The 12,218-nt window shown below is 58.9% G+C and overlaps 1 protein-coding gene across 1 annotated transcript in view; it reads left to right on the top strand.

The window, feature by feature from the left end:
- SCARB1 (scavenger receptor class B member 1) overlaps nucleotides 1-12,218 on the top strand; it is a 58,666-nt gene that overhangs the window by 28,752 nt on the left and 17,696 nt on the right. Inside the window, exons 5-8 of the mRNA XM_040443472.1 lie at nucleotides 3,213-3,416; nucleotides 5,323-5,418; nucleotides 6,702-6,817; nucleotides 9,407-9,573. Of these exons, the coding sequence (XP_040299406.1) occupies nucleotides 3,213-3,416; nucleotides 5,323-5,418; nucleotides 6,702-6,817; nucleotides 9,407-9,573 (583 nt within the window). The remainder of the gene's footprint in view (nucleotides 1-3,212; nucleotides 3,417-5,322; nucleotides 5,419-6,701; nucleotides 6,818-9,406; nucleotides 9,574-12,218) is intronic.

Genomic DNA, 12,218 nt, shown 5'->3' with positions numbered 1-12,218 from the left:
CACGGGGGGGGGACCTCTACCAGTGGAAAGCTTCCCGAGGCCTGGGTGGTGAGAAGGGGGTGCCGCTATCTGAAGATCTGGGGAGAGGAGGGCCCCAAGCAGAGGCGGCGGCAGGTGCAAAGGCCCTGAGGCAGGCAGAGTCTGGTAGTCCGGGAAAGAGAAGGCCTGTGTGGCTGGCCTGGTGTGAGTGAGGGGGGGGAGAGTGGCAGAGACAAGGCCAGAGCATTGGATGGGGTTGGGTGTCGGGGACCGCGGGGGCCACACTAGGGGCTTGATTTTATCTTGTCCGCAAAGAAGGCTTGTTGGGGAGAGAGTTTCCACTTTTCAGACTTTGTCCGGGTACCTTGTAGAGAATGGGTTAAACGGGACAATAACGGATCGAAGCAGCTGAGACTTACGTAGCGTCTCCTGTGCTTTGGGCCGCTGTCGGGTGGGTTGACGGGCACCGACCCACTCAGCCTTCACACAGCCCTACGAAGCGGGTCTTGTCATCGCTCCCATTTTATAGATGGGAAAACCGAGGCCCCGGTAGTAAGTGACGGAGGCAGGGTTCGAGCCTGGACCCCGTGTCCCCAGAGTGCACATTCCTAACCACTGTGCCACACTGCGTCCCTCGGAAAAGCAGCCGCCTGCGGGGGGCGGCTGTGAAGGAGGTGGCACTCGGCCAGGCGAGGGGGGGGGGGTGTGTGTGTGTGTTGGGATCCGGGTGCTCTTCGGGGTGGCCCCGAGGAGCCCCGCGGAGGCTTGGGCACCCGTTCTCACGGTGGGCTCAGGGAAGGCAGCTGGGGGCCCTTGGCTCCCGGCGGGTGCTGCGTCCCTGTGCGGCCAGGACCCGCTGACCCCGACTTCCCCGCCCACAGGGAGTTCAGGCACAAGAGTAACATCACCTTCAATGACAATGACACCGTGTCATTCCTCGAGTACCGCAGTTTCCAGTTCCAGCCTGACAGGTCCCACGGCCTGGAGAGTGACTACATCGTCATGCCCAACATCCTGGTCTTGGTAAGGCTGCCCCGGGCCGCGCCCCCCCCCCCCCCCCCCCCCGCCGGCCCTCATCCCTGTCCCTCCGGGTCTCCGTCTCTCTTCTCACCTGCCCCCCGAGCAGGGCCGTCCTGCGTGGGGCCCGGCTCTCAGCCCATTGAGTTTCCCAGGTGCGTCCTTTCTTACTGGCTTGGGGGTCCTGGCCCAAGTCCTTGTGTGTCCTTTCTTCGTCTGCAAATCTAACATCTCCAAACGGAGGTGCTGGTGGGGGACTTCCTCGGGCGCCCCCAGGTCGTGTCACTGTCTGCAGCGTTTGCAGGCGGGGCCTCCGTCCTCTGCAGCTGGGCCACAGTCGTCGCTGGGCTTGCAGACTGTGTGCCCGTGGGCTGGGGTCCCCGAGCCCACCTCCAGGCTCGCCGACTCCCTGGGAGGGCTCGCAGGACCCCACTGTGATCTGTTATGGAGGAAGGGTGCGGCACAAAATCAGCAAAGGGAAAAAGGCGTGTGGGGTGGAGGCCAGGACTCCCCCACGTCCCCCGGCAACAGGCTGTGACAGCGCACGTGAATGAAGGCTTATCCCCCGGGAGACCTCTAGACACTCCGTCCCCAGGGCTTTAATCGGGGGCTGGTCACGGAGGCACCTTCTGCCTGGCACCCACCGAAATCCAGATCCCCGGAAGGAAAGCAGTGGTTGGCATAAATCATACTGTTGGTACAAGGAGTCCAGGCACAGAGAGCCCCCCACCCCCACCCCTTATCAGTCAGAGAGGGGTGGGAACCCCTGGAAACCCAAGTTCCCAGATGGCGGCCAAGGGCCAGTCTTGCCAGCAGGCCTTTCTAGAGACAGGGGGCTCACGCCTGTCGTGTTAATGCTCTGCTAACACGCTTAGTGTTGATGGGCCTTACACACATTACCTTGTCTACTTGTCGGTGATCCGGGGGCCGGCCCTCGGCTGGGCCCTGGATCCGAGGCGAACTCACCTGCTGAGTCCGTTGGACGGACGGGACAGGGGAACGAATGCATCCCGAAGCTTCACAGCTGCCTCCCCCAGAGTTCGATCCTTAAGCTTGGCAGCGAAGACGCTTTGCCCCACCGATCAGGCGGGCACAGCCCTCCCGAGAACTCCCAGGGTTCGTGAGCATTCGTGGAAACGGACACGCTCACGTCCTGCCGGGAGGAACTGGGAGGGGCCGTCGGAGGGTAGTGACTTTAAATAGAAATTGCACCTTGCTTCCCACCTCAGAAACTCCACGGGTAGGAATGTGTCCTCCTGATAGCATAACACACACAGAAGATGTTTGTACCCGCGGGTATTCATTTTGGCAACCGCGTCAGAGCAGATTCCAGAAACAACCTAAATATTGTTCTATCGTGTGCAGTTTCGTTGCGGTGGTTTATTGCAGCCAGGCGGTGCTAGGACCTGGCCAGGCAGTAGGGGGCGGGGATGCGCGTGGTGGACGGGGACGGCCCCGCCCCCCCCCCCCCCCCCCCCCCCCCCCCGGCCCCGTAGGTGGTGGCTCAGAGCAGTCCCTAAGGTACATCCAAGGGGGAGAAAGGCGGGTACAGAACACAAGCAGAAGGCTATCACCATTTATAAAGCAGCGGTCCTTGCGTGCACGCCCCACGTACACACGTGTGCTTTTACGTGTTTTGAACGGGGGAGCAAACTTCTGTAAGGGGCCAGATAGTAAATATTTTAGGCTCCAAGGGCCACGTAGTCTCTGTTGCAACCGTCCAGCTCTGCCTGCCAATCCACAAACAGCCAAACACAACACAAATGGGTAGACGTGGCTATGTGCCAATGAAACTTTGTTTCATATGGACACTGAATGTGCGTTTCCTATCATGTTCATTGTTTTGAATGCCCTTTTCTTCAACCGTTTGAAAGCATAAAATTGTGGGGCGCCCGGGTGGCTCGGCCGGTCGAGTCTCCCGACTCCAGCTCGGGCCGTGGTCTCGCGGTTTGTGAGTTCGAGCCCCGTGCCGGGCTCCCTGCGGTCAGCACAGAGCCTGCTTTGGAGTCTCTGTCTCCCTCTCCCTCTCTGTCTCTCTCTCTTTACCCCTGCCCTGCAGTCTTTCTCTCAAAATTGAGTAAACGTGAAAAATATACAAAAATGTTCTTGGCTCTCAGACCGTACGGGAACGGGTAGTGCGCTGGCCTGGGCCCGGCGTGACGTCCAGGGTGGATGGACCTGTGGCATCTAGCCTGTCGTGTCCCCGGGCTCTGCAGGGCGCGGCGATGATGATGGAGAACAAGCCCATGAGCCTGAAGCTGATCATGACCTTGGCGTTCAGCACCCTCGGAGAGCGTGCCTTCATGAACCGCACCGTGGGCGAGATCATGTGGGGCTACGAGGACCCTCTGGTGCACCTCGTCAACAAGTACCTGCCAAACATGTTTCCCTTCAAGGGCAAGTTTGGGCTCTTTGCGGAGGTAAGTGCGGCTCGGCGAGCAGTTCGGGGGCCTGGGTCGTGTCCTCGTTGCCACGGCCCGGAAAATGGGTCAGCGGCCTGCTTTTCGGGCTGGCCGGGGACCTGGGGGCATTGGGTTGTCAAGGGCAGAAAACCTAACTCAAAGTGGCTTAGGACAATTAGAGAGTTTGCTGGCTCATCAGACTGGAAACTCCAGGCCTGTGCTCGGGTGCGGCTGGACGCTTGCGGCTGCCGGTGGACGAACGGAGACCGGCGGCCGGGCAGGCGGGTCACGAGTGTTGACCCCGACGTTGCCCCGGGCTGCCTGCTTTCCTCTTCATCTCGACCCCTGATAGTCCGGTAGGGATTGGGCTCCTGAGCCCTGGGCCGACGGACAGCCTGACCTTGGCTGCCTCAACCGCAGGTTTCAGCAAGCCCTCTGAGTGGCTCCAGCCTCGGCCTCCCCTTTGGGCGCTGCTGCTCTGTGTTGGGGGGCGCGGGGGAGGCAGGCTGGGATTCCGCCCCTGGCACGTGATAGACACTCACTACGTTTTGGCAGGTTCTGAGTGGGTGGGTAAGCTGGCAAGTTTGGGGTTAAGTGACATGATTCCTTTCAAAGCGTCTTACAGACTCGTAAACAAGTGAGAATTCTTGCAGAGCGAGTAGCAGCCGCGTAATCTATGTTTGCGTATAACGGAAACCCCGAAATAACATCCCAGCAGTGACTGTTCAGTGTTGGTGTGGTGTCTTCATATCCTTCAGGGATCCGGAGTGTTTTTCTACTACTCTGCTCTGCCATCCTTACGGTGTGGTTTTCGTACTCCAGATTACCACATGGTCCCGTGTGGCTGCCGGAGCGCCCGCGGCCGCACCCACCTTCCGGGAAGCAGAATGGGAAGGAAGGAGTGGTTGGGGATGGAGAGGCAGGCAAGGGAGTGGAGGACGAAACAACATGACCCAGCTGTCTCCTTCTTTGAGAGGGAGGAAACCAATTTCCACTTGCTTTCCCTTGGCCAGAACTTAGTCAAGTGGCCGCGCCTAACTGCAAGGGAAGTGGGGAAATGCAGCCGAGAAGGCTAAAGGCCGCAGCTGCTGTGCTGATGCCCTGAGTAAGGTTTGGGTTTTGTTACGAAGGAGGAAGGGGAGGCTTCTAGACTTCACCCCACGGTCACTCATTTCTTTGTGTGCTTTGCGTGTCTTTGCTGTGAATTAGAAACCTGTTTCTAGGAAATCTCCTCAGAGTGCCAGAGCCTGGGGCTTTCTGTCCAGAACCTGCTCGATAACAAACATTAGGTCCTGTATCCGTTAGGATAGACCAGGTTATGCTGTGTAATAAGCAGCCCCAGAACCTCAGAGGCTCGAAACAGTAAGTTCGCTCCTGGCTTGTATGCTGTGTCCAGTGTGGGTGACCAGGGGGCCGTCTGCTCTTTTTGGCCACTTCAGGGACCCAGGCTGAGGGAGGCAGCAGCTTGACACACGCTTCCACGACCCCTGCAGCAGCGGCAGAAAGCACGGTGACATGTGCATGTGCTAGCTCCTAAAACGTCCACCCGGAAGTGGCGTTTCCGTTGATTGGAGACGTCCCATGACCTTGCTTTATTTTAAGTCTGGGGGGAAGGGGGCATTCTGCTATTCCCCCCCGGGGAGGAAGAGCAGACTCTCCTTGAGTCAGGAAAGGAAGGTGGGACGCTTTCTAGGAGGGACGCTGGAATCGAGTGCCTCTTCTAGAAAGCCCTCTTCTGGAAATGCTCCCTCCTCTTGGTCCCCAGGCACCGGGATGCAGCGGTGAACAAGATATCGAGGCCCCTGTCCTCTGGGTGAAGCGGGGAACGGCCTCTAAATAAACGGGTGTGCTCGAGGGCCGGGCCCCCGGGGCCTCTGCCCCTGTCGCGAGGCTTAAAGACGCCGTTCTCTGTCGTTGTCCGCAGCTGAACAACTCCAATTCTGGGCTCTTCACCGTGTTCACGGGGGTCAAAGACTTCAGCAGGATCCATCTCGTGGACAAGTGGAACGGGCTTAGCAAGGTGAGGGCAAGGGGCGGTGCCCTCCTGCTCGGGGGCCGGGCGGGAGCCACAGAGGCCACCTGTGCTGGGCTCCTTGTTTCTCTTGGAACTCCGGAGGGTGTTCCCCTCTGGAGTGGAGACCGTTCTCGAAGTCGGGCATTTTGCCTGTGGTCGGGGTTCAACTAGCTCTTGGTTCTGAACGGGCGGGTGGGGAGTAGAAGCTCTACTTATGGAGCACCTAGTGTATACCAGGAAGTGAGTTCTTTCTTTCCTTTTGTCGAATTTACAAAACCACTTCAAAAAGACTACGCTGATCCTGTAACCACCCACTGCATTGAAAGATGTAATTGCACTAGGAACACAGGAAGGCGCTCACATTAAAAGGATAAGACAACAGGGGCGCCTGGGTGGCTCGGTCGGTGAAGCGTCCGACTTCGGCTCCGGTCAGGATCTCACGGTTTGTGAGTTCGAGCCCGGCGTCGGGCTCTGGGCTGACAGCTGGGAGCCGGCTATAAAAATTAAAACAAAGAAACGAAAAACCAGTAGAGACAGATTAAGGTGCCCCTTGCACCGCTCCACACGCCGGCCCCCTGCACTGGGGCACAGCGGGGAGTCCGCGGTGTGCAGTGTGGGGCCTTCCTGTCCTCCTCTGTCCCTCCCCCGCCCCCCCCCCCCCCCCCCTGTGCCGGGAGCGGCCAGATCACCCTTTGCAGGCGGTAACAACCCTTCCCAGCGGAGGCTCTCCGCCTTCTCTGGCTTGTGTTTTCGATGCACAGATACGCGCGTGCACACAGCACAGGGCCAGGAGGGGAGGGGTCTGTTTTGTTCTTTCCAGGCCTCACTTCCCAGAGGCAGCTGCTGGGTTGAGATCGCCCCCTGGGGGACGGGGGCACCATGATGATTTTAAATATTCTGCTTACCGTAGATGTTTTCCAGTAAATACGGCACGTTTCACTCACCCCCTCCCTTACCTGTGTTCTGGTGACGTCCTCTCTGAATCTCACCTCCCTCCTCTCGTGCTCACTGTGCCCCTTGGAGATGGGGGTGATTTTACAGATAAAGTCACCGAGTCCCCGGGGCAAAGGTGCCCGTTCGAGGGTCCGTGTTAGCGAGCGGGGAGCCACAACCGACGCTCTCTGGCTGTGCGGCCGCCCGCTCGCCTCCCCGAGGGGACCGGCTTCTGGAATGGAGTGGTGGGTGCCCTTCTCCCCGGGGCCCCGTGCGGTCGCCGCCCCAGGTCGGCTGTGGTCATCGCCGAGAGCCGTCGCGGAGCTCAATGGGCGCGCCCGAACGCTTCCCCGCAGGTCAAATACTGGCATTCCGACCAGTGCAACATGATCAATGGGACGTCTGGACAGATGTGGGCGCCGTTCATGACCCCCGAGACCTCACTGGAATTCTACAGCCCTGAGGCCTGCCGGTAATTGCTGGGACATCCTGGGTCCTCCTGGGCCTTCCCCGGGCAGCGGAAGTTGGCTTTGTGGACGCTCACGGCCTAACCGAGTGGCTTTTCGCGCGTGCTTGGGAAGCACGTTTGGCTCTCTGTGTGTTCGTGGGCCCTTGGCACGGTCCGGAACACTCTTTGGTTACACCGTGAAGGGCCACACCCCTCCTGCACCCAGAGAGGCTGCGGGCAGGGGTCGGCATGCTGCTAAGTGGCATTAGCCGGGTGCAGGAAGCCATCGGGTCCCGAGGGCTGGGAATGGGGTGAGCACCGGCTCCCTGCGGCATCCGTCCAGCTGCCCAATCGTCCATTTGGATGCTGAGATCTCTAGACGCGTGTCCGACAGCCTCTTTGGGCTCCAGAGTGTGGCCTTGGAGGCCCGGTGGATTCTGGGGGCCCCAGTGAGGGTGAGAATAGACAGAGCTCTCCTCTGAGAGACCCCTCTGCTGGAGCCGCCTTTGCTGTGCCTCTGTTCGCTTTCTAAAATGAGAAATTTCAACCCAGAGAAAAGCCGCAAGCAGGTGCCATTTCCCTCAGTTTGGGAGGTCATTTTTCTCCTGCCCCATCCGCTCTCTTATCACTGCTCAGCCCCCTGGACCGTCCGAGAGTAAGCTGGACGCCTCAATACCTCAGGGAGCGTTTTCTAAAAACAAGGACGTTTTCTTGCGCGAGCACATTACCGTCCTGAAAATGAGGAAATCTAGCATCCGCCTTAACACTGTTGTCTGGGCCGCTGCTGTCCCCTAAGAACGCGAGTCCTGTCTGCAATTTTAGATTTCTAGTGGCTGCGTTAAAAAAAGTAACAAGACGTACACGAAGTTAATTTTAACGATAGGTTTTATTTGACCCAACTGTATCCAAAACATTACCACATTGGCCTGTAAGCAACGTCAAATGTTGTTGAGGTGTGTCACTTTTTAAAATTTAAAAAAAAAAAAATTTTTTTTTTCAACATTTATTTATTTTTGGGACAGAGAGAGACAGAGCATGAACGGGGGAGGGGCAGAGGGAGAGGGAGACACAGAATCGGAAACAGGCTCCAGGCTCTGAGCCATCAGCCCAGAGCCCGACGCGGGGCTCGAACTCACGGACCGCGAGATCGTGACCTGGCTGAAGTCGGACGCTTAACCGACTGCGCCACCCAGGCGCCCTGAGATGTGTCACTTTTAAAAAAAAATTTTTTTTGTATCAAGCTGTAGAAATGTGGGATGTGTTTTAGCTTACGGCGGGCCACACCCAGACTCGCCCCATCCGAGGGGCGTGTGTGACAGGTGGCCTCCGTGGACAGCACGGTTGTAATCCAGAGTCCATATTCAAGTTCAGAAGTGCCTTTGAGAAACACAGCAGGGTGAACAGGGTGGGGGACACAGTGCCGCTGGCTGAGGCGGTGGCGGCTCAGTCACCACGTGTGTGCAGAACTGAAGCTGGATGTGTGATCAGCCCGGGGAGGCCGGACGGAGAAAAAGGACCAGGGGCAGGAGGGAGCACATCTGAGCCACAGCCAGGGGGCCCGTGGGATGCTGTAAAGGGGCTGGACCCCAAAGAGGCTTTTGGGCCGTGGTGAGGACAATGGATCTTATTCTAGATAAGACTGGAAGCAATTGATGGGGCGCCTGGGCGGCTCAGGTGGTTAAATGTTCGATTTCGGCTCAGGTCATGGTCTCGCGGTCCGTGAGTTCGAGCCCCACGGGGGGCTCTGTGCTGACAGCTCGGAGCCTGGAGCCTGCTTGGGATTCTGTGTCTCCCTCTCTCCCTGCCCTTCCCCTGCTCATGCTCTCTCTCTGTCTCTCAAAAATAAATAAATGTTAAAAAAAATTAGAGGGGTGCCTGGGTGGCTCAGTCGGTTGGGCGGCCGACTTCGGCTCAGGTCATGATCTTGCGGTCCGTGAGTTCGAGCCCCGTGTCGGGCTCTGTGCTGACAGCTCGGAGCCTGGAGCCTGTTTCAGATTCTGTGTGTCTCCCTCTCTCTGTCCCTCCCCCGTTCATGCTCTGTCTCTCTCTGTCTCAAAAATAAATAAACGTTAAAAAAAAAATTAGAAAAAAAGTACTGGAATACTGTATTTTTTAAATGTTTATTATTTATTTTTGAGAGAGCGTGTGAGAGGGGGAGGGGCAGAGAGAGGGGGAGACACAGAATCCGAAGCAGGCTCCAGGCTCCGAGCTGTCAGCACAGGGCCCGACGCGGGGCTCGAACCCACGCACGAACCGCGAGATCCTGACCTGAGCCGCAAGTCGGACGCTCAACCGACTGAGCCGCCCGGGCGCCCCGGGAAGCAACTGCGACTTCACGTGGGGACACGACATACTGTGTTCTTATTTTAAACTGCCGTCTGCTTGTGGAGACCAGATGGGTGTGGGCGGGGAGGCAGGGAGAGCGATTGGCAATCCCCCGGCTGAGAGACGGAGGCAGCTGCTGGGACCTGGGGGCGGTGGGGGGTGGGGGGGGGGTGGCAGTGCAGGTGGAGACAGTGCAGTGAGGAGGGGCTCAGCCGGGGCCGCCTTCAGCGGGACCGGTCTAGCCGCCATGTGCGGGACGTCATCCTGTACCCCGTCTGCCCCCCACAGGTCCATGAACCTGGTCTACAAGGAGTCAGGGGTGTTCCAAGGCATCCCCACCTATCGCTTCGTGGCCCCCAGCACCTTGTTTGCCAACGGCTCCACCTACCCGCCCAACGAGGGCTTCTGCCCCTGCCTGGAGTCTGGGATTCAGAACATCAGCACCTGCAGGTTCAGTACGTGCCTCTCGTCCCCCGGGAGGGTGGGCGGGAGGGTGTAGCCGGACGCGACCAGGCATCTCTCTGTCCCTACGCGCCCCCGCCGTCTGCCTAATCTCTGGCCTCTTTACTCTTGATAATTCCATTAATTGGCTGGAGATAAGGAAGGCAGCGGACCGATGATCTGAAAAAGCAATACGCCGCGTAGATTAGTGGCTGTCGCACGAATTCCCACAACCTTAGGGGCCGAGAGCCACAGCGACTTTATCGCCTCTGACGGTGCGACGCAGGCCTCCCCAGGCGAGGGCTCAGATGCCCGCGGGCTGACACCTTCCTGGCTGGACGCTCGAGGGCAGATCCACGGGCCGCTGTGCCCTTGGGAGGCCCCCGGAATCCCTTGGTTCCTGGCCCCTGCCTCCGGCCTCACCGCCAGCGACACCACGTCTCTCTGGCCCCACGTCCACGATCATCTCTGATCCCCCCACATCTCTCCTGCTTCCCTCTTCCAGTTTGAAGACCCCGGAGACCATCCCGGGCCCCCCGGGGGTAATCCGGGCCACACGCCCGGAGTTAAAGGCTAGCCGATTAGCAGCCTTAATTCCACCTGCGTCCTTCGGTCCCCTTGGCCGTGGGGAGGCTAGCGTTTGCGCGGGCTCCACGGACGTCTTTGGGGAGGGCCTCGTTGTGCCTGCCACACCAGGAGACGTGCCTTGAGGACGCGGCCTCGTGGGAAGGGCCCTTTGTCCCATGTTGGGAGGAGAGGAAGCCTCTGCTTGTGGATGGAGCAGTGAAGGGGGTCCGCCCTCCCTCCCGGGACCCCGCCTCCTCGCGGTCCGGGCCCCTCCCTTTGGCCCCCGCCACGTCGCACTGCCGTCACCCCACGCGCCATGTGTTCCCCAGTCTGCCCGGTGCGGTCACTCGCCACTGGCCCCACGGGGCTACGTAAATCGAAACGGGTTTGAATGCAACCAGGTTGAAAAGGTGGTGCCTCAGTCGCACTGGCCGCCTTTCAGATGTTTACCACCCACGTGTGCCTGGTGACCTCCGTACGGGTCGGCCAGCACAGAAGGACCACATGTTCATCGTTGTAGAAAGGTGTGTTGCACACTGTTCTAGACAGCAGCCCGAGGGACCTTTCCAAAACACGGATTGCCAGCCAGCCCTTTGCTTCAGACGTCTAACAGCTCCCCTGGACGTTTCTTCCTGTGCTTCCCCCACCAGCTAGTCTTCAGCCCCATCGTCTTCTCCCCGTTTCTAGAGTCTGTCAAGCTTCGTCCTACCTCAGGCCCTTTGCATCAGCTGTCCCCCTGCCTGCGGAGTCCTTTCCCTAGATATCCATGTGGATCTATGTGGATCATTCCCTCCTTTCCTTTTGGTCTGTTCAGATGCCACCTCCTCCAGGTGGCCTGCCCTGATTTCCATGCTGAAGTTGCCCCCGCCAGCCGCTCTCTGTCACTTCACCCTTGATCGCGTTCTTGGTTCTTGGTGCTCGGCACTCCCTGAAATCCCTGACTGTGTGTTTTGTTTTATTTATGGTCGGTGTCCTTCACTAGACTGTAAGTGTTCTCGGCAGGGCTCTGTCCTCAGCTTCTAGAACTGTGGCTGGTATGGAGCATTTGAGGGTATGGGTATGTGGGTGTATCCTGCACTTAGGACACTGGGGCTCAGGGCTGGGACATGCCCGAGGTCACACGGTTGGTGGGACAAGAAACCACTCCTCACATGACTGGGTCTTGCCTCCTGGGGGCCTGTGGGGGGCCGAAGCCGCATTTCCAGCTGGAGATGGGGATCCGAGAGGGGTGGTTTGCAGCAGGGTTTGTGGGGGACAAGGACTGTCTGCGGGTTGGACGACGTCCCCAAGCTCAGGCAGAATGGGGTGCTCGGTAGGTGACGGGTTTAGAGCTGGGGGCTGGAAATGCCCTCTGTCGTGGCCTTGTGTGAGCCCCCCTGGCCTTGCCCTCTGTTGAATTCTTCCTTCAGTGGGGTCTGTGGGCATGGCTCCAGAGATCAGCTGTCGTCGGAAGCTGCCTTCCGCCCCGTGTGCCAGCTCGGTTTTCTTCCGGGCTGGCTTTGCTGCCAGGCGGGCTCTCCCCTCGGGCCCCAGGCTCCCCTGCTCCCCTCTGGGGGTCCTGCACAAAGGGGGCACCATAAGACCTCCTCATCCTGCAAAAGCTCCCAGGGTTCACCCTGATTGGTCCACCTTGGATCCACGGCCAATCACCGTGGCCAAGGGTTATGCCGATTGGCCAGGCTGTGTCACATGCTCAGCCCCTGATTCCGTGGGTGGGGCCAGCACTCGCCTAGCCTGTGAGGGGCGGGCTGGTTCCAGGGTTGGGGTCTAGGTTGCAGAAAAAAGAGTGGGTGCCCGGCAGGCACAGACCGTATGTCCATCCGCTCGGGAAGGCTAGGGACGAGGTTGGCACTGTCTCATCTTAGCACATCTGCCCAAACGACCTCAAAAGTGCAAGGGAATTTTAGGGGCATCCGGGTGGCTCAGTGGGTTGAGTGTCGCAGTCTTGATACGGGCTCAGGTCATGATCTCCCAGTTCGTGGGTCGGAGCCCCAGGTGGGGCTCTGTGCTGACAATGTGGAGCCTGCTTGGAATTCTCTCTCTTCCTCCGCCCCACCCCCCACCAAATAAATAAATAAACTTAAAAAAAAAA

Source organism: Herpailurus yagouaroundi, unplaced genomic scaffold (assembly GCF_014898765.1).
Source record: "Herpailurus yagouaroundi ecotype Mexico unplaced genomic scaffold, PumYag 191, whole genome shotgun sequence".
Lineage (NCBI taxonomy): Eukaryota > Metazoa > Chordata > Mammalia > Carnivora > Felidae > Herpailurus > Herpailurus yagouaroundi.
The sequence above is the reverse complement of the archived record's forward strand: the minus strand, read 5'-3'. Positions and strand labels throughout refer to the sequence as shown.